General features: G+C 45.9%; 1 protein-coding gene across 16 annotated transcripts in view; it reads left to right on the top strand.

Moving 5' to 3' along the window:
• Nucleotides 1-27,385, top strand: part of LOC135236728 (muscleblind-like protein 1) — a 72,064-nt gene that overhangs the window by 26,374 nt on the left and 18,305 nt on the right. For 10 of the 16 annotated variants that reach the window (XM_064303239.1, XM_064303225.1, XM_064303235.1 and 7 more), the window contains 2 exons: nt 25,112-25,282; nt 26,552-26,575. In XM_064303239.1, coding sequence (XP_064159309.1) covers nt 25,214-25,282; nt 26,552-26,575 — 93 coding nt within the window. In that variant the 5' untranslated portion in view covers nt 25,112-25,213. The remainder of the gene's footprint in view (nt 1-25,111; nt 25,283-26,551; nt 26,576-27,385) is intronic. The other 6 variants (XM_064303236.1, XM_064303231.1, XM_064303227.1 and 3 more) reach the window with 1 other exon arrangement.

Here is a 27,385-nt window from a genome sequence, read left to right on the forward strand (position 1 = left end):
TCAGCTGGCTAGCTCTTAAAAAGAACATTCAGCCATTAATTGACGTCAAAGTCTGATGGTGAGCCAGCTGGGCTGACCCTGGCCCAGCAAACTGTGTTTCCTAAAAGACAGTAAAGGAGGGGGGCGCATTTCAGACTCTCCTCAGGTACAGCTAATGTAAGCTAAATGAGATACCTTGTGTTGGGTGCATTTATAATGTGTTTCGATGAGTTCTGCCTTAAAGTGCGGTGACAGAGAGGCAGAGGGAGAGTGAATGCACATGATGAAGGAGTGTGTGGCAGTATGCTTGGATGAAGGGAGCTGCTTGAAAAAAAATAACTGGGAAGAAGAGTTTGAGTCTGTTGCCATGCACAAGGAGATGGAGCAGACCAGATGTGAAAAGTTTGGGTGGATGCTGGGAACAGGGTAGGGAGAGGGATAGTAAACGGGGAGAGAGAAAGTGAGAGAAAGCCACGATGCCATCACTGTTAAAGAGATAATAACTTAATAATGACACATTATCATCTGAACGACATTTCCTTAATTAGGGTCGGTTCGACGTGTTATAACATGCATTTCTCTGAGGACAGACAGAAGGGTTTGCTTTAGTTCCTGAGACTGGGGGCACCACAGGACAGTGCATTTAGCACAGATATTTCACTGCACTGCAATGATAGGAACAAAAGCTGTAAAATCATGGAATTATGTAATGTGTGTGCATGTGTGTGTTTGTGTGCGTGCGTGTGTGTGTGCGTGTGTGTGTGTGCACGTATATGTGTCACTGAATGAAATACTGATCAAATTAAATACTAACAATAACATGTAGCATGCCGGATGTGAATGTTCTCTAATGATTAAATCAAATATGAATTTTACGATGAGAAAACCATGTAAGCCAGCTGATGAGACAAGCTACAGATACCTGTTATACTCAAACAAGAGCTGCAAATGTATCTCATCTTAAGCAAAACTTTATGTAGTGGAAACAGGCTGAGGAGGGTGGAAATGCGCTGTCTCAAACGTACAAAACTCTGTTTTGCAGGCAGTCCCATTGGGTTCTGTAGAGGTGCTTCATGTGTTTAAAGAAATGAGTCACAGCTCCTGAAAAATAACCCAACAAAAGACCCCATTCAATCATCCTGCATGGAAAAAACCTGGTTTTACACCCCAAACTGTAATTAAATCATCAGACTCCATGTTCCTTTCTCCTAGTGAGAGATTTGTGTGTGTGTGTGTGTGCGTGTGTATGTGTGTGTCTGCGTGCTTGAATTTGTATGTGTGTGCACGTACGTGTGTGTGTGCGCGTGTGTGTGCGTGGATGTGTGGATGTGTGGGTGCATGCATGCGTGCATGTGTGTATGAGTGCAAGTGTGCATGCATGTGTATGTGCATATATATGTGTGTGTGTGTGTGTGTGTGTGTGCACGCGTACAGTAATGTTACACTCAGCCCCACAGTCATTTGACATTAATTAGCAGGAGCCACACTCCTTTATAGCACTTTGCCTTCATGAAATATTGATCTATTATAACACTGAGGGTATATGCTGTAATATTTGTGTGTGTGCGCGTGTGTGTGCATGTGTGTGTGCGTATGTGTGTGTGTGCGTGCACATGTGTGTGTGTGTGCGTGTGCACGTGTGTGTGCATGCGTACATGTGTGTGTTTCCTTCATTTTTAATAACTGAATAAAGCTCATTATTTTGCAGCTTTCAGAATGTGTTTAATGCTGAGTCACAGGGATTTATCACTGGCCTTTTCTTCACACCTTTAATAGGAATGGGGGACCTAGAGCAGGACCTAGAGCAGGACGTAACCGAAAGGTCACAGGTTCGATTCCCGGGTAGGACACTGCCGTTGTACCCTTGAGCAAGGTACTTAACCGAAATTGCTTCAGTATATATCCAGCTGTATAAATGGATACAATGTAAAAAATGCCATGTAAAAGTTGTGTAAGTCGCTCTGGATAAGAGCGTCTGCTAAATGCCTGTAATGTAATGTAATGTAGAGCTACAATATTACAATGGCCTAGCACAGTTCATCTAGCTCTCAAAGCATGCAGGATTCTATCATTTATTCAGGAACCGAGAACATATTCCCTTTATCAGCTTTAAAGTTCTACAGTGGTCTAGGGTTCTGTAACTCCTTAAGGGTTCTAAACTGTTCCCAGGAATCCTAAAATTGTTCACCATTCTGGAATATTCTGTGGACTTCCAATGCTTCTGAAGCAATAGACTCATCAGGAAGCAGTGTCCTCAGCTTTACGCCCTCATCAGTTCTCAGACATTGGTGTCTGTCCTCTTGTCCTCTATCAGTTTGCTAAAGAATAAACCCACCCCAACCCACCCCCTCCTCGCCCCCCCCTCGCTGACCCGCCCATTCTGTAGCTGTGTCTGCCCAGGTCCCTCTCTGTACACATTTCAAAGAGAATGAACAAAGAAAAACAGCCCAACGTTTAAATGGCCATGCTGTAACCGTATGCTGTGTGAAACGCTCTTTATTTAAATGAAGGCAAAATTGCAATTGCATTAATGTTTAAATCACACATAAGTGTACTGCCTTCTGCAGTACACTTATTAATGGGCTGCTGCATGGGGAGACTGTGTGTAGCAGTGTGCTAGTGTATGCTGGATCTGTTTCATGGGATGTTGCTGCAATACTGGACACAGTGTGGCTCCCAAGCCCATGTCCGTGTGAAAGAGAAAAAGAGGGAGTGAGGGTAAAGGGAATGGAAAAGAGAGAGGGAATAAAGGAGTGAAAGGGTGTCAGAAAGACCATAGACAGTGAAAAAGTGAGAAAGAAAGAGGGTGATCGAATCGGGATGGAAGGGGACGTAGGGGTTAATTAAAGAGCGGCCTGGGGAGAGATAGCAGGGAGTAGATAGGACAGAGACGGGAGTGGAGACTAAAAGGGAGGGACTGGGTGCTGACCGGGCCCCTCAGGCGATTCCCCCCATCTCTGCCCCAGCTCTGACTCAGCCCACTGTTCCAGACACAAAGCTGAAATTGAACATCCGTCAGAGGGTGAGGGGAAGTGACCAGCAGGCTACTCTAATGTGACTGATGACAGACTGACAGGTTAAGATGCAGTCCATCATGGATCCACTGCCAGTGTTTTTATTCAATGACCAGATCACTGGTGGCAGATCTACCCAGACAGAGCTCTCTCTCTTTCTCTATATCTCTCTCTTCCTCACTCACACACACACACTTGCACAGGCACACACACACACCCACACACACATACTCACACGCAACATTACACAACAATTCCACAGAAATTTTAAAAGATAGATGAATTTAAAAGTGGTGCACATATCTGTTTGAGTTACGACACACATGCACATTTTGAGACTAAATTTTGCAAATTGATTGTAAGACCATAAATATGACAAAGAGTTTGGGAGAAACAAATATGTTAACGCTACACAACAGGAAGCTAAGAAATGACCACGCAGGACATATGATAATACATATATACAACAATAGTGTGTGTGTATATATGTGTGTGTGTGTGTGTGTGTGTGTTGGTGATGGTTATGGTTATGGTACAGTGTGTGTGTGTGTGTTGGTGATGGTTATGGTACCGTGTGTGTGTGCGTTGGTGATGGTTATGGTACAGTGTTTGTGTGTGTGTGTGTTGGTGATGGTTATGGTACAGTGTGTGTGTGTGGTGATGGTTTGTTGGTGTGTGTGTGTGTTGTGTGGTTATGGTACAGTGTGTGTGTGTGGGGAGTGGTATGGTTATGTACATGTGTGTGTGTGTTTGGTGATGGTTATGGTTATGGTACAGTGTGTGTGTTGTTGGTGATGTTATGGTACAGTGTGTGTGTGTGTGTGTTGGTGTTGTGGTGGGATGTTATGGTAAGTGTGTTGTATTGGTGATGTTATGGTACAGTGTGTGTGTGTGTGTGTGTGTGGTGATGGTTATGGTTATGACATGTGTGTGTGTGTGTGTGTGGTGGTTATGTCAGTGTGTGTGTGTGTGTGTTATGGTGTGTGGTTGTGGTTGTGGTGTTGTGATGGTTAGTCAGTGTGTGTGTGTATTGGTGATGTTATGGTACAGTGTGTGTGTGTGCGTGTGTGTTGGTGATGGTTATGGTACAGTGTGTGTGTGTGTTGGTGATGGTTATGGTAGTGGTGTTGTGGTGTTGGTATGGTTATGGTACAGTGTGTGTGTGTGTTGGTGATGGTTATGGTACAGTGTGTGCGTGTGTGTTGGTGATGGTTATGGTACAGTGTGGGTGTGTGTGTGTGTGTGTTGGTGATGGTTATGGTACAGTGTGTGTGTGTATTGGTGATGGTTATGGTACAGTGTGTGTGTATATTGGTGATGGTTATGGTACAGTGTGGTGTGTGTGTGTGGTGTTGGTGATGGTTATGGTACAGTGTGTGTGTGTTGGTGATGGTTATGGTACAGTGTGTGTGTGTGCGTGGTGTGTGTGTGTGGTGATGTTATGGTACAGTGTGTGTGTATTGTGATGGTTATGGTACAGTGTGTGTGTGTTTGGTGATGGTTATGGTACAGGTGTGTGTGGTGATGGTTAGGGTACTGTGGGTGTGTGTGTGGTGTTGGTGATGGTTATGGTACAGTGTGTGTGTGTATTGGTGATGTTGGTACAGTGTGTGGTATTGGTGCAGTAGTACAGTGTGTGTGTGTGTGTGTGTGTGTGTGTTGGTGATGGTTATGGTACAGTGTGTGTGTGTATTGGTGATGGTTATGGTACAGTGTGTGTGTGTGTGTGTGTGTGTTGGTGATGGTTATGGTACAGTGTGTGTGTGTATTGGTGATGGTTATGGTACAGTGTGTGTGTGTGCGTGTGTGTGTGTGTGTTGGTGATGGTTATGGTACAGTGTGTGTGTGTTGGGATGATGTACGTGTGTGTGTGTGCGTGTGTGTGTGTGTTTGGTGATGGTTATGGTACAGTGTGTGTGTGTATTGGTGATGGTTATGGTACAGTGTGTGTGTGTGCGTGTGTGTGTGTGTGTTTGGTGATGGTTATGGTTATGGTACAGTGTGTGTGTGCGTGTGTGTGTGTGTTGGTGATGGTTATGGTACAGTGTGTGTGTGTGTGTGTTGGTGATGGTTATGGTTATGGTACAGTGTGTGTGTGTGTTGGTGATGTTTATGGTACAGTGTGTGTGTGTGCGTGTGTGTGTGTGTGTGTGTTGGTGATGGTTATGGTACAGTGTGTGTGTGCTGTGTGTGTGTGTGTTGGTGATGGTTATGGTACAGTGTTTCTTTGTTTCCCCATCCAGAGAGCAGGGCTGAATAAGGCCACAGTTTCAGCATCAGTGTCTGGACCCGCCACCCTGACCTCAGCTCTCACAGCTCGACCTGACCAATCAGATAGGCTCCACTCCAGTCTGGGCCACACCACCCTCTTAACTCACACGCACACAAACCTGTACACACACACACACCACCCTCTTAACTCACACGCACACACACACACATACACACACACACACACAAACAAACACACACACACACACACACACGCACACACACATACCCTCTTACCCTCTCTGGGAAAAGGGAATGCGAGAGGTTTTAGCCAAATTTTTTGCCCTGATTGTGACATGCATCATTTAGACGGGCTGATGTTGTCTGGATACGTTCAGACATAAAAAAAAAGAAAAAAGAATAACTGCCTGGGCTCGTCATTGTTATTTTGAGGCAGCTGCCTGATTCAAGAATCCAGAAATGCATTTTTTAACAAGAGAGAGAGAGAGAAAGAACATGGGATAAATAATTTTGGTTTAAATGGATATGAAATCAAGGCAGCCTTTATGAAAATAAATCATCTTTGTAAGATGATGACTTTATGGGATCTGTGCTTTATATGGCAAACCATTAGAACTATGCAGGGCTATTCATTAGTATGGCAGAGTCAAAGAGCTGACATGGACAGATAATGTGCATGGATCAGCTTGGATACTTGGAAGCTTAGAAGATATTTGCTCAGATGATCCAAATGTTTGGAAAGAGTTCCTGCTCAGATGATCTTATGCAATATTACCTAAGAAGGACATTGAAGATTCACTCTATCATACTGCTATACTATAACTGTAGTGTGTATGTGTGTGTACAAACTGTTAATCCATATACTTATTTACTTATTTTAATATGTAGCCTACACAGTAAGATCCATTTTCTTCTTTCATTATTTTTTAGTAGCGAGATGTGTTGTTAACATCATAATTTTTGCTGTCAAATATCATACAATTTTAACACACGTTAGAGGATGTTCATAATTTGGTGTCAGGACAATCAAAAAAAAAGGGCATGCATGGTTATAAGAAGCCTTTTACAAATTTAAAAAGTCCCCTGGCAATCACAAAAAGACCTGTGACATTTGAGAACAGACTTTCCGCCAATCATAAAAATATCTCTGTCAATCATGAAAAGGGCGCTAATGTTGAGGCGTTGTTCTGGTGCACGGATGCGACTCGCACCCCAGCATTGAATCCCAACCCTGCTGCCGCGTGGTTGGTTGCCCTGCAGGGAGACGCATAAATGGTGGTAGCCTCGTCCAGAGGTAGGGAGGGTTCAGTCAGCCGAAATCCGTGTCACGATCTCTGGTCGAGTAGGCAGCTGCATACGAAGTGTCTTCCTGTTCATCTCTGTGAAAGGCCAACGTAAAAACCCCTGCATATGAAGTGTCTTCCTGCTTATCCCCGTGAATGCTGAGCACCAAAAGCCGTGGTGATGAGACAAGGCGGGGGCATCACATGCTTCGGACGAGAGCATGTGCTTGTCTGCATTTGATTCCAGAGGTTCCAGCATTGAATGCTGATATATAAGACTGGGATTTGCAAACCAGGGAGAAAGCAGAGGGAAAAAAAACCCTAACTGTCATTAAAAGACGTCTATTATAAACAAATGTCCTTACGAATCCAAAAAAAGGCATATGACATTTGCAAAAAAAAAACCTTGCTTCAGTCACAAACTTGCCTGCACTAATCAGAAAAGGGCACTACCAGAGCATCTCTCTGCCTAAAGATGCAGACACTGCATGGTCTGAAAGCCGTCGAAATGATCGCTTATCGGTGGGGGAGGGGGGCTCAAGAACCTGTGCCTATACGCGGCGACAGAGACTTTCGGCTCCACTGTCCATCGATTAGCGAACGGTGGGTGCTGAGTGGCCAGACCTGGCTGGATGCCAGAGATGGTGAATCTGCGTTTCCATCCGAGGGTGATGGGGGGTTCTGAGGGGAGAATAGAAACCAAGACGGAGGGCCAGATAGAAGGGGGCAGGAGCCAGGTTGCTATGGAAGTGGGGCAGGGACAGAGACAGGCGCGAATAGGTCTCTGTAATGATAACAAGGTGGTTGTAATGCTCTCTAATGCATTGCTACTGAAGTTTTTATGCAGATATTTACTGTTATGCTGTTAAAGTAAAGCATGCTCAACATTGTTTTGCGAAAGCCTTAATGTGATTACATTTGTCCCATCTGCTGAGGGCGTCTGCTCCTACGGAAACTCATTTGGGCGCAGTCTGGTTTTCGCAGAGCGGGGGACAGCCCCCCCCCCGCCCCAAACCCCTCCTGATCCGCCCGTATCCCAGCGCCACACGGTGGGGCCCCTCTAATGGGCAAGCGTTCATTTACGCCGATCGATGAGCAGTCCAGACAGGGCCACAGCCCGGGGCATTCTGGGAGAGGCAGCCAACAGATAGGGAGAGCCACCGCCACGGTGTGGGTCGGGATAAAAATACTTTTATTATTTTTTTTTTTTTTCTTCAACCAGGCGCCCTGACCTCCAGCTGTCATCACATGACCGCTTCGCTCATTCTTCCCTTTCGGCGCGTTAAAGTCACTTAAAGTTACACGCACCTTTCACTTGTTCAACCCGGGACTGTGGTAGCACAGAGGAATCTCTCTTTGTATCGGTCCTCTCAATGTGCCCTTCTGTCAGCCCCGGGTCAAAGGCCAGGGGAAGTGCTCTGTGTGGGGGAGTGGAAGGGAAACTGTTGCAAAGGCGATGATGTGGACCTATAATTCATTTCAGCATCACTGCCCTCCGAACTCTATCTCTCTCACTTTGTTTCTTTTATTCCTTTAATTCCCTTTGTCATCTTTCTTGCTCTGATCTAGCGTACCATTTTGATGGAGTGAATTTAACTGATTGTGTCTGGTAAATGGGAAAATTAAAATATAGGAACGTATTAGCTGGTCACATAATGCTGCTAGCATAAGTGAGTCATCTAATAATTTTCTTTTCTCTTATTTTCTTCTTTTCTCTCCCTTTCACCCTTCCTCCTTTCTCTCAATGGCCATAGAAAACGGGCAAGATTTTATTATGAATGAAGAATTAAAGTGTCTATTTGTAATTTTTCAGTTTTGTTGGATTTAGCGACATCCTTGGTCACTGGAGGTCACACAACTTCATTTTCATGCTCCGAATTCCAGAGTTTTGTTCAAAACAAAGCTACACCCCCAAAACAAAGTGGCATGGTTTGCTTGGGAGTGTTAGCTTGGAGACTGTCAGCAATGTCATCCGACACGGTAATATTGAGCAACATATCAAACCTAATTTTAAAGACAAAGTGTCAACACATGGTTACATTTGATATGTTTTCGGCCTACTGTGAGAGACTTCAGCCAGGACTAATAAAGGAGCTACAGTTAGATACAGTAACAATGTTAAAGTACGATAAGTACGATGGTAGTACATATGCTGAGTTTCACTATTTTCTATCCACAACTCTGTAAAAGTAAGAAATGGAGGAGGCTACATTGGGCCCCTCGTCAGCTTTTGGTACGTTTACGTCGACAGACTCACGTGTTTACGGAAGCGCCAGCGTGGAATTTTTGCTTTCTAAACATCTTCAGCAGACAAGTCATGGTTAGAGGACATTTGAATGGTATGCTTTTCCTTAGGGGAATGACGGAGGTCATGGCTGCATGCAATTCACCACAGTGTAAATACATGAACAGCCCATGTATCTATGCATTTTTAGTGCAGTGCTATCTAACATTGGACATTGAATATTCACTCTGCATTCTACAGAAATATTTTTCTTTTACCTTTTACCTCATTTATATAGAAAGAGTATCAGAGCTACTACCAATCAGAGGAGCATTGTGTGTGCGTGTGTGTGCATGCCTGTGTGTGTGTGTGGTTGTGTGTTTGTGTGTGCGTGCCTGTGTGTGTGTGTGTGTTTGTCTGTGCGTCTACGTATAATTTCATGTTTGTTTTTGTGAAGGGAAATACCCATTTATTTTTTTTTGCATTTTTTTCTGCCAGAATAGGATAACAGGCAGACAGCCCTCATGACATTTTGTTGTTTGGGGTTTTGAATAGTTTGAGGATTATTTTCTTTCTGACGGCGCGATTATTTTCTCATACATAACCGGCGAGTAATTGCTTCCTCACAATTAGGGCATCGCGGGAGGCAGGGGGCGGGCACGGCGGCGGGCCGGTGTCGGCGGTTTGGCTTGTAATGAATCTTAATCCCCTGTTATCTGCTCGTGCCCAGAGGCGGCCTCTTAATGCCGCCAAACGCACGGCGAGGAGCCGGCTGGCTACAGACGCGCGCCGTCTCGCACTCGCGCAGATTACACGCGCAGACGTCGCCGCCGCTGCGGCTCGTTCCACCGCCGTTACCGCGTCAACGTCACGAGAGCGTCGTGGGAAGAGCGTTTCGGCAGAATCAAAGAATCTGGCTCTCTCTCTCTCTCTTGTCCTTGCTCATGTTCGTTTTCTTTGTTCATCTTCATCCTTTAAGGAGGGTGAAAGACGCTGTCATTAAAATTGAAATTGGTGTGAAAACTCAGGCTCCTCGGTCTTTAACCTGAATTTTTCATCTTTTCACAACCTCTGAATAAGCCTGACCCTCTTTTTTTTGCAGTATGGTGGCTTAACCCTTGTTTCGAACTGCCTCGACAAATATATCCTATGTGAAAATCCTGAGATGGACTGTGCCAGTCTTGTAGGAGCTGTCTTAGGGTACATGACTTCTCAGAGTTCAACATGATGAAAGACATGCCTCTGTGTGCGTGTGTGTTTCAGGGAACACCGATGTCTTGAGCACACTGTTGACACACAAGAGGTTTTTCTTCTGTTTTCAGCTGGAGGAGTCTGAGAGGCGTGTTGCTATGATACTCTTGCTGCAATGCCAATATTGAAATAAAGGCATGTATGTATGCACATAACATGAGTGCGCAAGCGTGTATTTATGAGTGCATGTGCTTGTGTTTGTGTGTCTGTAATGAGGACAGGTCGTACAGGTCCAGCACACTGGCATGCTGGTTCTCTGGACCTTTAACTCCCGTTTAAACATACAGAAAATGGAATCCTGGCACAGATCCTGCCTTTTTTGTGACTTCTTTTTTCCTCTAGCGTGGGGCTCTGGTAGGCTCACGGCCTTGTGCATGGATGTAGCTTTTTCCTCTCTAATCTTGTTCTTCCAATGTGCACCTATGGGCTCAGTGTCTGCTCTTAATTGAAAAGCAGTTTAGCATGTTGTTCTCTTTTTTTCGGGGGGTGTTTGTTGAGACACGGCTTGTTATTAGCGCAGGGCGTTGCTCTTGGAGGATTGCCTCTGTGCAGAACTTAGTCACTCTAAATGGAATTTCCACATTTTGAAAACCAACCAAGTCACTCCTGGAAATGAAAGAGATTAAATCTCTCACTACGCTTTCCTGGAGACCTCCATTTATTGTCTTTATTTTCTTGCTGAGGAAAGCCACAATCCTTCCTGATATGACTGACTGCACTAATTAAATTATATATATTAGGGGTATTAATCTATATCTGTAATATTTCCTTACATCCGAGGAGCACGGTATAAAGGGAGAGATATTAAAGCCATTGCCAATCAGTCAGTAAAATTACTGTTTATGTCTTAACATCAAAAATAGTGGAGAAAGAAGAGAAGGATGGTGGCCAGGGAAAATAAGTTTCCCGGCGAAAGGACAAGTGGGTGAAAGTGCAGTCCTTGCTGTCTGAGGGCCAGGGCGGTGTGGGCGGAGTTGTGCACAGAGAGCTCGCCCGGAGTGGGTGGAGCCTCTTTGTGGGTGTGGTACAGTGTGTGGCCGGCAGGAACACGCAGTGGCTAGCTGTCATGGGGCGGGGTTTTGTGGGGAGATGAGTGTTCAGGAGATGTTTTTACTCTGTAGTGTGGTGCCTGAGCATGTTGACAAGGGTGGACACTGAGAAATGTGAAGGGGGGGGGGGGGGGGCAGTCTCCCATGTGCTCTTGGCTTTATATGATGTGACCTTTAGGGGTGGAGGTGCGTATGATTCTAAAATGGATCTTGTCTCCATGATTTATCTGCACAGATGTCTTCATCCTGAGCGATTAATATATGTTTATTTTTGCATGTTATTCATGTATATAGCTGAATGGAACCTGCAACCACAGAAATCCGAGGTCAGGCTCTTATCCATAGCGACTCACTGGCTCTGATTGTCATTTGTTGTAATACTGGGAGAGTCAGGCCGGTGCTCAAATGTATGGGAGCCTCAGAACCGTAGGCGTCTATTATGAAATCATTTGCATTGTTTGGAGGTTCTTTAGCAGCAAAAAAACTGCTCCAGAGCTGAGAGCAGCCCTCAAATTTTTCATTTTAGGCTTTTGTGCTGAATTCCCCCTTTCAGCGTGACAGACGCAGGCGTCCAACCTGTCACGAGCTGAAACAAATCATGAATAACCGGATGCGAAACGGCAGGATTTTACAAAAGCTCTTCTCTGAGAATGCATGAAAAGAAATATTGCGCAAAAATGCAACAATTACAGGCAGCAGCTATTAAGCAATCGACACAGAGCAGGAAAGGTTTTCACACAAAGGAGTTGTATTCCCTTTGATATTCAAGCCTGTTTCGGTGCAATCTGCAATGAAAATTATTAAATTGGGAAGGAGGGAGGACAGGGGGCGGAGACTTCTATCTAAAAGCCATGGGGACCTTTGCATTTCTGTGTAATAACGGCTCATTTTCTGTGAAGTCAGTGGACAGGCAAGAATGAATTAAGTTTCTGAGGAGTGCGTGACATTTTGAATAATAATTCTGGGGTGCATTTCGAAGTGACGAAGTCTCTCAAAGCCAGTTATGTCTAAGGAAACCCATCTCTGTCCTGTGCTCTGGCTGTGTGTGTGTGTGTGTGTGTGCGTGCGTGCGTGCGTGTGTGTGTGTGTGGCCATTCTGCTTGTGATCAGTTAACTCCTGTGTCTCGGTTGTCTCTCAGCCCAGTTCTGAGGCTGGCTGGCACCTCTAACAAAGAGCTGTGTACAGATGGGCGGTATGAGTGTTATTCTACTCACGGCCTTCTGCTTAGCTGATTAAGTACGTTTTTTTTTTCTCTTCGTCTTAATAACTGGTTATTGTCGGCATGTAATAAGAGGAGACGGTGATGTTGAGAGCAGCGCTGTGGTACGAGTGAGAGTGAGCGGCCATATCCTTCTATTGTATGAGTCAGCATTCCTGAGCGTTTGCTCCCCCTGGATATGTGCGGAGATGCGCACGCCCCTTGTCCTCTAGGCACACTCCAATGTTGAATTCGTCAGACTGTAAATTAATTAGAGGCCTTCTCCTGCGGAATGCGCTCCCTGTCCTGACAGTGTGGCGTTTTCTGCTCCGTTGTTTAAAAGAGAAGGGTTTGTACTGAGGGGGAGAGTCTAAAATGATGATCAACTTTCTTTTTCAAAATCATGTTTCTCAATTTGTTTGCCCTTGTTATTCTTCGATTTTAAATGCCGTGTGTCCTGAGTCTTACCTGATTAAAATATAGCTAATACACAATCGTGATAGTGTTATGGGCTATATCAGAAGGTTTACACTAATGTAGTAATATCCGTTCAGATTTCCCCAAATAAAATAAATCCTTCATGTTATTACACCCATTGCTGTAGATTCCCATCATGGCATTGCTACAGTAACGTGAACTCTGTGGTCATTCAGACGCACACTGTGTGCACACTGTGTACCTTTTACGAGTTCAGAGTAGTTCTCACCAACTAAATACCTTTTCCAGCCATACTGCCTGAAATAAATCTTCAGAGATCTTTAGTAGGGTGTATCCCTGATAAGCAACTAAATTTGAAGCCCCAGGCAATGATTTGTATTGCCATAACTTTTCTCCCTCCTTTAATTTGAAGCATTCAGCCAGAGAGAAAATTAAACTGTGATGCCAACTGCCATTTTTATCATTCTCCCATGTTTGCTTCTGTGCCTCAAGTCTCCCAGCAAAAGATATGCAGCTGCTCATGGCAGGGAAAGGCATAGATTTTATCACGTGTACAGTCAAGTCAAATCAATTTGTCACATCTGTTGCCCTTTCCTTTTTGATCAATTCAACGAGAAACACCACATCATAAAGTCACCACACTAGGGAATATCTAGCTATGTTGGTAACATGCATAATGTATTCAAATACAACAGTATAATTGCACAGTTAGAAAGACACTGCATCATGCCTGTTTAGTTTGACCTGCCGAATGTCCCAAGGGTAGCATCTTGCTGTTTTGTTTGATACAGCAGAATATTTGCTTGGTGGTTTTTGTGTCCTTTGAAGGGATGCAATCCACACTTGTATGTGTGGATTTTGTACATAAGGACATAAGTGTTTATAGCTCATTTATATTTCTATTTTTTATTTTTTATTTAATTATTATTATTATTATTATTATTATTATTATTATTTATTCTGAACACAGCAGGGTGACAACACCTGATAGTTATCAATTATTTTGTATAAACGAATACATTTCCCCCCCTCATGTGAGTTTGTGCAAAAGGAAAGATTTATTTAAAAAGGATTCCATTTGCTTAAAGTCTGGACAGCTGGATTAATTGCATGTAGTTGTCTGGCTAACATAAGTTCTGTTACTTTTTAATCATTCAGTCAATCCAACTGCACTGCACTTTTCTGTCTCAGAGCTTGTCCCTGTGTATGGATGTCTAATCCAGATCATTATTCCATTATCGGGTCAGTCAAGCCTAATTAATTACGAGCTCAGATAGAACAAAAGCTAGCGTACACAGTTAGCCCTTGGGGCTAGCTCTAGCTGCGATTTGGAGAGGGCAAAGTGAGAAAAGGAACATCTGCCTTTGCTGAGAGAGGAGGTGATGGGGCGACCACACTTTTACCTTCTCTTCAGCACAGTACCGTTGAGACCGTGCAACAAGCCACACACACCCTTCAGGTTACCCCATTGGCTGTCTGCAGCGAGGTCACATGACCTGGACTGATGTGTTCAAGTGCAGAGGGCAAAGCGGGCTGTCGTTAGGCCGTTGTATATGTCAACACGCCCTTGCTCTCTGGAGTGCTGGTCAAAGGAATCTTAATTGCCTGGTATCTGTAGAGTCAGGCGGGTAATTTGGAGGCTTAGTGTAGTATGGGAGGAGTGACCAAACAGGGGCTAGGAGTTTTGAGCAGCTTGGGGATCAGTAAGAGTGGTCATTCGCTGGTCTGCTATTCATGCCCTGTCGACCTTGAGCTGCCTCCTGCGTGCATTAGTGCTTCAGGGGGAGGGTCTCGGTGTTTGCCGCAGAACGCTTGCTCAGCGCATTCTCTTGACGTCCTCCATAGGATCTCCTGGCTGGTCCCACTGCGGGAGAGCTTGTGGTGCACTGACACAGCACTGTGAGGGAGCGGCAGGGTCACTATCTGCGCTTCTCATGCGAAAATAGTGTTTCTGCCTGGCTGTGCTTCCCAGAAACCAGCGGCCGCCCCCTCTCCACTCAAGCACCATCATTAACCAAAAAAGATAATCATTTCTTTTTTTCAGTTTTGTTCCAGTGATTGAGGGTAATTGAATGTTGACTACGAGCTTTCAGTTCTCGAAGTGCCGCATAACATTTGCATCCGCCTCATGTTCAGAGCACTGTTTTCTGTTGACTTTTTGAATTACTGTAGCCTCATACAGTTAGCCTGAATTAGCCTAAGTGAACTTCAATTAATCAGAAGTATTGCAAACTTAAATTAATCAGGAGTCATTCATTTTCCTGGATGTAGCCTGATTCAGATTAAGTCTCAATCAAGTCTCAAAACCTAGATCAGCTGGGATTAGCTGGCCATAATATAACAGGTAAAATATCTGTCTGTCTCTCCACTTGGTTTCTCAATTGTCTGTCTGTCTGTCTCTTAGCATACGAGTGTTGGATGGGCTAGTCTCTGAGTTTCAGCAGCTGTTCTGTGTTCTATTCCCTACCAGTTCCTCATGGGGTGATTAATTACAAGCCAGGATCACCCACAGAGTGAGGGATCACAGTTAACCTCTCTGCCACCACTCATCCCTGTCCTGGCTGCCTAACTGGCATTCATCTCCCACCAACCCTTGTTTCAGATGGAGTTTTGCTTGTAAAACTAAATTTTCTGCTGTTCCAGTGAGGGTATATCCAAGTAAAAAATGTGAACCCTTCTTTTGACAGACCTCTCTGGATTGAGGATTGTAAATTAAAACATAGAAAATTTGAAATGTTTCAACAGTCTCACTACAGTCAGATGATTTACATGAAGCATGCGGATTCCTTTCAGATGACTTTTTGTATTTTATTTTGTATTCCTTCTGCAAAATAAGTATGGATTAGACTCACTGTTTTCATGTGTACCTTTGCCCTTGTTACTCCCATCTTCCCTATTGGCCGGACAGCAGATACAATTGCCCAATCAGTGGACTGGGATGGTTATTCACCCGACATGAAGCAAGAGCCGGCTATTGAGGCAGACAGCATGTCTGGCACTCAGACCAATGGCCCGACTATCAAAGGCATTTTCCAGCCTTTTCATCCAGCTTTCTGGAAGGCCCAGAGGCTCTGTCCGCGCACTTCTCCCCCAGTGCTGCTAGCACATGCGGCCGGGAGCGCGGCTCGGACTCGAACCTGTGCTCGTGCGGCCCGCGCTCTTTAGATCTCCAACACTGTCTCCTTTGTGGAATGTGTTCCATCGGCAGCGGCCTCGCGTCTGCACGCTAACAGGGCCCGCTCAGACGCACACCTGGGCCGACCCCGGCTGATTTACGGCCCTGCGTTCCGCCTCTGTGCTGTGGGACAGCACCATGACTGCAGTGTCAGGCCTGGTGGACTGGCACTGAATGTGAGGCCAGAGAACTGTGGCTTCCAGGCCTGAGTGAGACGCTATGGACTCAATGAGACACTATAGTATGAATCAGTGAGACACTGAAAACTCAATGAGACACTATGGACTCAATGAGATACTATAGTATGAGTCAGTGAGACACTGAAAACTCAGTGAGACACTATGGACTCAATGAGACACTATAGTATGAATCAGTGCGACACTGAAGACTCAGTGAGACACTATGGACTCACTACCGAGACATGAGACCTAGACTCATAGACACTTATGAATCAGTGAGACACTGAAGACTCAGTGAGACGCTATGGACTCAATGAGACACTATAGTATGAATCAGTGAGACACTGAAGACTCAGTGAGACACTATGGACTCAATGAGACACTATAGTATGAATCAGTGTGACACTGAAAACTCAGTGAGACACTATGGACTCAATGAGACACTATAGTATGAATCAGTGAGACACTGAAGACTCAGTGAGACACTATGGACTCAATGAGACACTATAGTATGAATCAGTGAGACACTGAAAACTCAGTGAGACACTATGGACTCAGTGAGACACTACAGACACAGTGAGACACTGAAGACTCAGTGAGACGCTATGGACTCAATGAGACACTATAGTATGAATCAGTGAGACACTGAAAACTCAGTGAGACGCTACGGACTGAATCAGTGGGACACTACAGACTCACTACACCAGTGGCTGGTCCAGAAGTGTTGAAGAGGGCCATGCACGAATGTGACACACAGAAATAAACAGTGCGACGTCTTGCACTTTTGAAGTGGAAAAACACTGAGGTGGCACGGGCTGGTCAGTCAGGGGGATTTATTGCTCACAGCGGCTATCGACAACCCCCCCCCCCCCCCCATCCCCGACCTCACGACACCGCTTTCCCTCCTGGCGTCCGTACGTATCGGTTACCCTGCGCTCTGGTGCCGGTTGCCATTTGGACGACGGGCGTCCGCGAGGGGCGCAGATCGTTACCCCTCGGCGCTCTCCCCGGGCTTCAGAAGAGCACCGCGCTCGTTTCTAACCCCGGCTTCCTGGAGCTCCGGGTCTGAGCGGGCTCCGACCTGCGAGAGCGGAGGCGGTGACATTAACGGAGGATTAATAATGCATGGGCGCGCGGGTGGACCTGGCCTGCTCCCTCTGAGGCCCCGGCGCTCCGCGGTCCAGTCACACACACCCTGCTCACTCAGCCGCAGCTCCAGCGCGGAGAGGGAGGGCTCGGCTTGTATGAGGGGTTCAGAGTATTCTCTTCAGCTTGTGGGGAACGTCATAATTATGTCATAATTTTGCAGTTTGTTGCTGTCCTTTGGGTGGCAAAAAACAATTAAACTTAAATTAAAAACTTAAACACCTAAATTAAAAATAAAAAATGCTTAAATTTATTACCAGAACTAGTGAAATCAAATGCCTGTCTGAGTGCTATAATATGGAGACTCCTTAGAATGGATTTTACAAATCCTAGATTTAACCATTGTTTCTCTGCACGGTCACAAACTGCAGGCTATGACTTGGGAGATTTACATTAGTTTTTTGTGATCAGTGATTGTAGTTATAGGGCAACAAGAGTACACAGTGCCTTTCTGTGTATGTCTCCCTTGTGTTCTTACCGTGTGTTCTTTGCAGTGAACAGGAAGTGATGTCAGTACAGTGCAGGTCAAGGGTGAAGAGGCTACTTTACTAGATTTTTGCTGGTTGCACCCTCCTTCTCCTCCATCTGTGAACACAGCTGATGGAACTTCACTCCCAATCAAATGAGCTTTCCTTTCGATAAACACAAGAGAGCGGAACCACTGCTGCATTTTGCTTTTGATTATCACTGATGCAAAAACACGTCTCTCTGTCCTCTGTCTCTCCGCCTCTTTCTTTCCCTCTTCTCTGAAAACTATTATCTCCTCTCATCTTCGGCTCAGCTTTCTAAGAGGGGAGATGCAGGTGTAGCCGCTGAACGGTCCCATGATGCATTTTCCCTCCTAACACTGAAAGATTAATCTTCCCGTGAATCGCCTAAGTGGAGATGGAAGATAAAGTGCAATTTTGCTGGATTTCATGACACGGCTGTGTGTCTCGTTAAAGTCTGACGTACGCTATCGGTGATGCAAGGAATCCAGTGGGTCTGAATGACACAGGCAAAATGGCAGCCTGGTGACAGTGACAGATAATTTAGCTTGGCCTTGGTGTGCAGGAGGGGGACAGGTGCGCTATAAGTCACTCTCTTTGACACATAAAATAATGCATCCATCTTTGCGAATGCTTTGCTCCTCGCGTCTGCAAACACTGGCTTTTTCTCACTGGTCCTTTCTCCCTTGGTGACTGTGCACCTCATATGCTTCGTTTTTCCTGACTTTTGACATCACCATCTTTTATTTTGTGTCCCACACCTTCACTCTCTGCCCTAGCAAATAGTATTATCACTATCTGTGGTTGCATGATCATCATACAAGCGGCTATGACCCAGTTTATAGGTATAAGAATATTCATTTTCTAAGACACAACTATCCTGCCAAGGCTTTGAACTTGTGACCACTTCTCCACATCTGGCTCCATTGTAGAGCAGTGGAACTGGCAGCGCCCACAAGCCCCGCCCCCCTTGGTGTCCTTCACAGACACGGCTGTGTTTGTCAGCAGAAGAGTGCTGCATTGTCAGAGCTGCACTCCGCCCTCACCGCAATGGAAGCCAAGCTAGCTTCCAGCCCCCCGGCCTCCACACCTCACCTGCCCCACACGGCATCAGTGGGGAATGGTGCTATTCCAGCTGGTGCTATGTAGAGCCAGGTGTGCCAGGTGCATGGAGAGCAAAACAAAAACACAAATCAGTGTACACATGACAAGGAAAGTGTAATCTTTCATTTTGTTTTTTCTTTTTAATTCAGCTTTTTGGATTCGCTTACATGGCCGATTAAAATGGATGAATATCACTGGCAGCTGTTCCTGTGAATATCATGAATTACTGCACAGGGGCAAGGGTGGAGAACAGGCCACTGTTACTGCACTGCATTGCTCAAAACATCCAACAGCTATATTCTGCTCAGGGGTGGTGTCTCTGTGTGAGTGGAGAAACAGAGTATTTATCATCACCTCACTAAATTTGAAAAACAGCTTTCTCCTGTTCTGTATTAGTCTGAAGTTCAAGGTTATTATTTATGTGGTGTTATCATTATTGTTGTTATTATTATGCTTTAAAATAGTCCTGAGGTTTGAGGGCCAGTGAGTATTGCGCTCCCTGGGGAAAGGAAAGAGGAGGGAGATAGAGAGATGAGGTGTCTGCATTTGGGAGAGACTGAGCTTTTGGTCTGTCTTTTCAATGCAGCTGAAGCCGCCTGCCTACAGGCCCCTGATATGACATTAACAGGAAAACATCATGTGACAGACTGTCCGCGTGTTCAGTCCAGGTTTGGAATTCCTGCTTGTTAAGTGGCGGTATGGTGCGCCCCCCCGTTAATGAGTTTGCAAGCTCGTGTGCCATTTTCACTGGGATTATCTCATTAGGGTCGTTCTCGTTAAGGGAGTTCAATGTTTATTAAGTGTATTTATAGTAATTACCGCTGGCTTTATTTGCAATGGTCTTTTGTGCCATCGTGAGCATGACTTGAGACAATTTCCAGAGGGTTACTGACGGGCGCTGGCTCGAGTCTGTCACATGACACCGTATTGTCACATGGTACGTCTCTGCGAATGCTGCAGTGGTAATTGCATTGAGGGGTTGGCCCGGGTCAGCCAGGGTGAGTGCAACGTGATCCCTCCCCCGCCCCCTCCTCCCCTCCCACCCCCACTCCTGGTGCTCCTCTCACTCATTTGCTGGGAGCAGAAGGTCAGCTTTATCTCAACTGCCTCGGATCAGCTATTGGTGCTAAAGCCTTCTGTGCTCGCCAGTGAACTTGGCCAGAACGGATGACAGAAAGCAAGACTTGATTATTTTTGGGCTGTAAGATGGGGGAACTGTTTCATTAAAGGGGTGTGTGTCCTCTGGATTAGAAGAATTTGTAGTTTGAGCTAGATAACAGTCACACACTAAAATGACAGAGCTGGAAAAACTCTGCCTGAAAATGTATACACACACTGCCCCCCCACCCCCCACGCACACACACACACACACACACACGCACGCACGCACACACACCCTACTGGTCAGAGACACACAGACTGTGAGACACACAGATTGTAAAGTAATCGAGTGTGCCTGTGTTAGTGCGTTTGTGTGTATGCGTTTCTTTAATATTGATTGGATCAAACCATCTTGTCTATTGGGTCTGTTGATGGTAAATATTGTGAGCAGAATACTAGGATGTAAACTACACTAGGTTGCCACTGGTGACAGAGCATCTTGAACACAACTTTGTGTACTGAAGTGGGTCCACGAGGTTAGTAAGACACCATCTTAACCCCGCTCTCCAAGAGTTTTACTAGCGGTTGAGTGTATTCCAGTCCGTGTGCTCGCTGGTTTCTCCTTTCCTGTTTGGAGTGGCGTTGTATTAATAGGCTGCGATCAGGGGAGCTGGTGGAAGGGGTTCTCGTAATTCATTCCCGTCTCTGTACATCTTTTTATAGCAGTCCACTGCTGTTCTGCCAGGCACCAGCAGATTCGCCAGAGCCTTTATTTCCATTTCAAATGGGAGCAAACCCGCTGCAATTGTCAGAGTAATCGTACACAGCAACTCTATTTGACAGAACATCATGTGTGCTAATATTTGAGACGTTCGATTTCAGCAGATTTAAAAAACCAATTAATGCTGTGGCTACCCTTGTTTGTTATGATCTATGACCTGAGTTGTATTTAGATGAATGATATTTGTTGCATTCTTCAGACATTTTGAATGTAAAAATAAGGGCATGCAGTCTATGCTGTTAAATTACCATCATCATCCAAATCACATCCTCACAAATGCAAGAGATCTTACAATGCACAAATATTCAATTGTGTGTTATTACAGATACACTTTCTTTAGATATGGCAAGGACTAAATAGGACTCCTGTGCATCATTATATTGCCCTGTAGTGGATATCAATTTAAAATAATAATGATAAACAAGCAGTGACTGTAACCTTTTGAATTAGGTAATATAATCTGTTTCTCAGATGCCGTTTTCCCAGTCATATGTCTTGGTGTTCTTATTTTGGAATATTTTTCTGTTGACTGGTTTCATAGTGCCCATCACTGAGGTCTGTGTCTGTGGTATAAGAGTGCACTCCAGTGGTCTGGCAGCAGTGGGAGGAGGGTGAGGGGGGCGGGGAGAGTGGTGGGGGTGTGGGGGTAGTCAAAGGCCAGGGAAATATTTGGAGAATGTTCTTTTGCCCTGAGAAAACCAACAGAGAGTATGGGACTGCACAGTACTCCCATTTTTATTTAAAAGCTGAAATATGGCTGAAAGACTTGTGTAATGAGGCCAAGGTGATTAATGACGGCAGATAAGCAGTACATACAAGCACAGCCAAAAACACACATATCATACACACACACACATCATGCACACACGCACACACACACACACACACACACACATAATACACACATATCATACACACACACACATCATGCACACACGCACACACACACACACACACACACACACACATTATGCACACACACACACACACACACACACACACATAATACACACTCATCATGCACACACAGACACACACACATCATACACAGACAAACACACACACACATACACACATCATACACACACTCTCACAAACATACCTATGATTTATATGAACACAAGCATGCATGCACACACGCACACATATGTACACACAGACACACAGACAACATACTCTTGCTCACAAACATACCCTCACATATGATTTATATGAACATACACACACACACACACACACACACAAAGGAAAAGTGTATACATAAACAGAGGATGTTTATTCTTTACTTCGAAATAGAAATTATATTAATCCTTGTGTGTACATCTAATTAAACAATGCTTGCATAGAAAGGAAAGGTAAGACCAACATGACATACTGCTCTGGGTATTAACATAATCCACAGAGAGGCATTGAAAAATATGTTTATGTGCATATCTATTGAAAGCACTCAGAGTGCATGCTGTTTCCCCTCACATATTCTAAGGAAGATATATTTCTGCAGATGCACATTACGTAAACATGAAGGCAGAGTGGTGCTTGTTCCTCTATGTGTCAGAGAATGCGGTGCTGGTCTACTGAGGGGAGCAGTGGTTTGCAGACACCTTTTCTGGGATGTCATGGGTTCCAATCAGATTTACTTACTATAAAAGCTTTCCCTAAAACCGCAAATGTGGAAGCAATGGCGACTTTTAAAAACCAACGGAAAGCATTTCTTTTTTATTATTCTTTTATGGAATCAGTGTGTCTGACTGAACTGTGCTTTCCCTGTATTTAGATGATGGTTTTTAACTGTTGTGCATCCAGGGACTTCTCGGTGCGGGGACCGCAATATAAAAATTAAAATGATTGGCTGGCTGAGGGATTGAGCTGTGAAATAGAGGTCTGCCAACAGCAGGGGAAAGCAGTGAGAGGAGGTGAATGAATGGTCCTCCGGTCCGCTCCTCCGTAAGCACCCCGCTCACACATGCCCTCGCCCGCCTCACTGACACTCGCTCCATCGCTTTAATAACCCCGTCCAAATACATCCACCGCCGCTCATCAGCCATAACAAAGAGGAGGCTGTGGAGCTGCTCAGCGAGTCCATTTGAAAGGAAATTAATACCCACGATGCAGTGCTCCGGTCCGCCTGCCACTGGCCTACGGTTTTTCTGACACCTTGCACGTGTGCTACTTAGCCTACTGCAGCCCAATACACACGCACACACTCACATACACTCGCACACTCACACGCACACGTTCACACACCATTGCTGTGACTGCTGGGATTCGGAGTTCCCCCATCCCTCTGCCGGCCCTCCTTCCCTGTCTGTTTCTGCCTCCAGTTCAGGCTCCGCTTCTTTGGGACGTACATACAACACATAAAGTAATAACACAACCTTTACCTTCACGCTCCATTGTGTTTGATAGAGGAGGGGTGTTTTCCCCTCCACAGAGAGGACAGAGAGAGAGAGTGATAAGATCAGACCCTCGGGCGGCTCTGAATGGCATGGGAAGGCTAATGTTGCGACTGGGCGGTCCTGAGTTCAGTGTCCCCGTCAGCTTTTTATTTGCTGTGCTGTAAAAGCCATACTCATCCCCGCTTGCTGTCACCGGAGTGCGGTTGTCAAGGTAACGTTTTTGCGATGTCATCCGAGAGGGAGCGTGATTCAGATCTGTAGCCGAGATCGGCACGTTGCTATGGACGCGGTGACGCCCCTCCGCTCGTCCTGCATGCGCCTTTATATTTGGGGTGGGACGCCCCTCTGTGCAGAGGAGACTGCTGATGAGGGCGCTGCGTGCGTCGCTGTCTGGACTCCCGCTTATTGGATCCACCGCCCCGTGTGAGCGGATGTGCCGTCTGCCCCCCGGGCCCCGCCGCGGCGGGCGTCCAGCTGCAGCCTGGCGGATCGAATTAGGCGGGCGGCGGCCTCCGTGAGGGGGGAACGGTGGGGGGGCGGGACCGTACTTTGTCTCACAGGCAGCTCGCCGCTCATCTTTACACAGAAGGAACCCAGCTTCTGAAGGCTGTGTGCGTCAAGCATTCTGTGTCAGGCGGTAGAAGGGAGTGGTGAATCACCAGTCTACTGAACCCATTTGTGTGTGACTGAGCTGAGTACCTGCTTTTTGAACCAGGCTTGCGCTTGGACCGTTGTCTTGTACAGGTCGTGAAATTGATCCGTGTGCACCGAGTCCAGTTATTGGATTTTACAGTTGCCCTTGCCTTTGCGATATAACAGTACTTATTAGTTTGCTGGCTTTGAACTGCGTGGACACATGACTGTTGTCACAGAACTCATGACATGTCACAAATCAACAGAGGCTGTGGGCGTCCAGTTCTGTAGAGTGTTTAAGTAACTTCTCTTTTTGCCACCTACTGTAACTTTACATTTCCAAAGAGGAACGAGCAGAGAATCCTACTCCTGTTGAACTTGACTTTGGGCTGACGCAGAGTAAGGCTCTGGCGTGGAGCTGCCAGCAGTACCTGACACAAGTCACAGGTACTAAAACATCAGATCTCTGGCAGTCTCCTTGCCATCAGTTCCAGGCAGAGGCACTCAACAGTCCCTGTGGGGACGCACCAGGAATGGAAAGTCTTTAGCAATTAGCAGCGATCGATCGGGAGAGCGGCACGGAGAGTCACGGGCGTCCGGCTAAAAACAGCTGCCCCCCGACCTTCCTCCTCGGGCGTCCTCGCCTGACCCGCCCCTGTCACCGAGCCAAGCGCTGGAGGCGCGGGGTGGGGGGGGGCAGGCGGCGGGGCGCCTCCTGGGACGGTTACACTGGCGGCTTGTGCGGTGCCGCCCCAGCGGCATTGTGGGACAGACGCAGCCATAGTGGGAGCATTGTCCTCCTGAGGAGAGAAGAGCCGTGCGCGTGGCAGCGTGTCTTTGTGCTCCCTCCCCTGCGATTACGCCGGGATCAGCCCATCAGCACGAGCTGCTCAATATTCACCGTGGGGGGCGGGGGAGACGGGTCCGTGAGACTGGCGCAGAGACGCGCGGGGAGGTGTGCGGAGGGGGAGACGATGATCGTTTTCTGTCCGGGGCGCGGCGTCGCCGACCAGGCCTTGTTACACCCCCGCAGCACGGGGCTCGGTAAACGGATAAAACCCTCTCGCCTCCCCAGCTGCTGAGACGCGGCACACCTGAGGGGAATGTGGAGACAAGCGTGTGCCTTTTTTATCTCCCTTTCACTGTCTCTCTCTTTCCCGTCTGTCTCTCCCCTGATGAAAAGTCTTTTAGCTGTGTTGAGATTCTCTTTGTAGGCTCTGTTGTAAGCTCTGTTGAGACTCTCTTTAATGTGACAGAGGTTAATGACATTTATGTGCAATTAATCTGCTTATTTGACTCATGCAGGGTCTGCATGACGTATAGACACCCTCCCAGACTGTACTTTATGCATCTTCATCAATGATAATGGGTTTTAATCTTCTCATCTTCCTCTCTCTCTCTTTCTCTCTCTATCTCTCTCTCTTCTCCTCTGTCCCCAGGGCCGCTGTTCCAGAGAGAACTGTAAGTACCTACACCCTCCTCCGCACTTGAAGACTCAGTTGGAGATAAATGGAAGGAATAACCTGATCCAGCAGAAGAACATGGCCATGCTGGCACAGCAGATGCAGCTGGCCAACGCCATGATGCCTGGGACACAACTGCAACCAGTGGTTAGTATCTGTACAGTACCCTTACCAGCCCCACCTTCCCAAACAGCAAACGCCCTAACTTTCCTGCACTCACCCAACACACTTCCCATCTTCCCACTCAACAAGGGAACACACCTCCCAGTCTGTATGTCCAGCTGAGCCATGCCTTTAATTGACCTAGAGCCCCTCAGCAATGTACGCCATGCGCCTACTGCTCAGCCTCCTTAAATGAAGTCACATGGTCCACCTCCACCACCATCTTATCCTGCAACACCAGATTTGCCAGATTTGAATATGGCGAACCTGTCCAAAGCCAATTTTCCCTAATCTGGCGACACGGACCACAGGGCTTCTGGAGATCCCCTGGGGTGACATCAGACACTAGAGGGGGCACACAGAAAGGCAAGCATAGCCTTTCTCTAATTAGCCGTTAATAACTTTTGTTTTGAAAAGATTGCGTGTTCCTCTGATCTGTCACAGAAAGGATATTGCACGGGCTCGGTACTGAGAGTGCTTCCTGTTCTCTCCTTTGAGAGGTTCTGTCTCACAAATATACATTCTCTGCAACGAATGCCAAAGAGATCCCACTTTTCTCTTAGAAGTCTTGGAGAAAACTTCACACAGTCGAGTTCAGAGTCAGCTTTTAGGCAACAACTCTCAAGGCTCTTATTAAAAAAGGAGACTTAATGTGAATATTACAGAAGAGCATTGTTTAATAAATGGCAGTCGTAAAACTACTGTACTATAAAGAAAGAGGGCCCAGTTTCATTTGAACGTAATAAAAGGAGAGCAGATTTAAATGAAGACTATAATGCATTTGCAGATTTGACTCCTGACAGGAGCTTTGTAGCAGCAACAGCTTTGTTTCAGCAACAGCAATTTCTCCTACTCTTGCTTGTTGCTCGGGTAGCCACGCTACACTGATAACAAGGCTGTGCTAATAACCATGCCCAATGAATCAATCCTGTAATCATGATCTTATCCTGTACAGTACCTTTGTATTAGAATGGCAAACGAGGGCTTTACCCTCTTTATTCAGTCAATGGCAGCAAATGACAATGCTAGCGCTCTGACCACAGCTTAAACAGCATGAGGAGGAGAGACCGTGCGCTGCTGTCCAAATGCACATCTTCAAACAAAACCACGCTGACAAGCTCCGCTCAGCAGATTAAACACCCACTAAAGATCTGTCCTTGATACATGCTAGGATGATTGCTTTTTGTCACTTAGCCCAAAGATGAGGGCATTGATTGAGTTTTTTGTTCTTCCCTTTTTTATCCGTTCTTTCAGCTGTGGGGAAGAGAGGCACTGCAGGTTGGTGTGAGGGCGTTCTCAGCTCTTATCTTGCGTCAGGGGGGCAGAGCCATTCAACCTGTCGAGGAGATGAGACGGCCGTTAAACCAGACTACTGTTGTGAAACACAGTGAAACTTCACATGATGGCAGCCCACCTGAGAAACAGTGTGAGAGAGACAGAGAGAAAAAGAAAGAGAGAGAGAGAGAGAGAGAGAGAGAGAGAAATTATCCCAAATTATGAATCATTTTAATTTTATATCAAGAGAAGAAAAATGTGCAATTCTGTTAGGGGAAGGATCAACAGCCCCAATTGCGGCACAGTTCATTTCAGCCTGTCATAACCTGAGGGACAGTGAGTGACTACCCACCCCATATACACCCCATTGTACATATTTATTGATTTACTTCTGTTGCTGTCAATGCTGTTATTGTTATATATTGTTACATTTATCATTATTATTTCAATATTATTATTATTATACATATTATATATGTATGCTTTGGCAATATACATTTGTATTTCATGCCAATAAAGCAACTTAAATTGAAAATTGAAAATTGAGAGAGAGACAGTGAGAGAGAGAAAGAGAGAGAGGAAGTGTGCACAAAGAAAAGCACCAAAGGAGGGAGAAATAGTAAGAGAACAAGTGGAGAAATAAGTTTTTTCTCTCGATCTTAAATGTGGAAACTCCTTTCAGTTTCATGCATGATGTGCTACTGAAGGTGATCTAATTAGAGCACATGACCTTCTGTGCCTCCAGTATGATCTCAGGATACTGCCACCCCCCCCCCCCCCCACACACACACACACACACACGCATCCACATTT

Source organism: Anguilla rostrata, chromosome 12 (genome assembly GCF_018555375.3).
Source record: "Anguilla rostrata isolate EN2019 chromosome 12, ASM1855537v3, whole genome shotgun sequence".
NCBI classification, from domain to species: domain Eukaryota; kingdom Metazoa; phylum Chordata; class Actinopteri; order Anguilliformes; family Anguillidae; genus Anguilla; species Anguilla rostrata.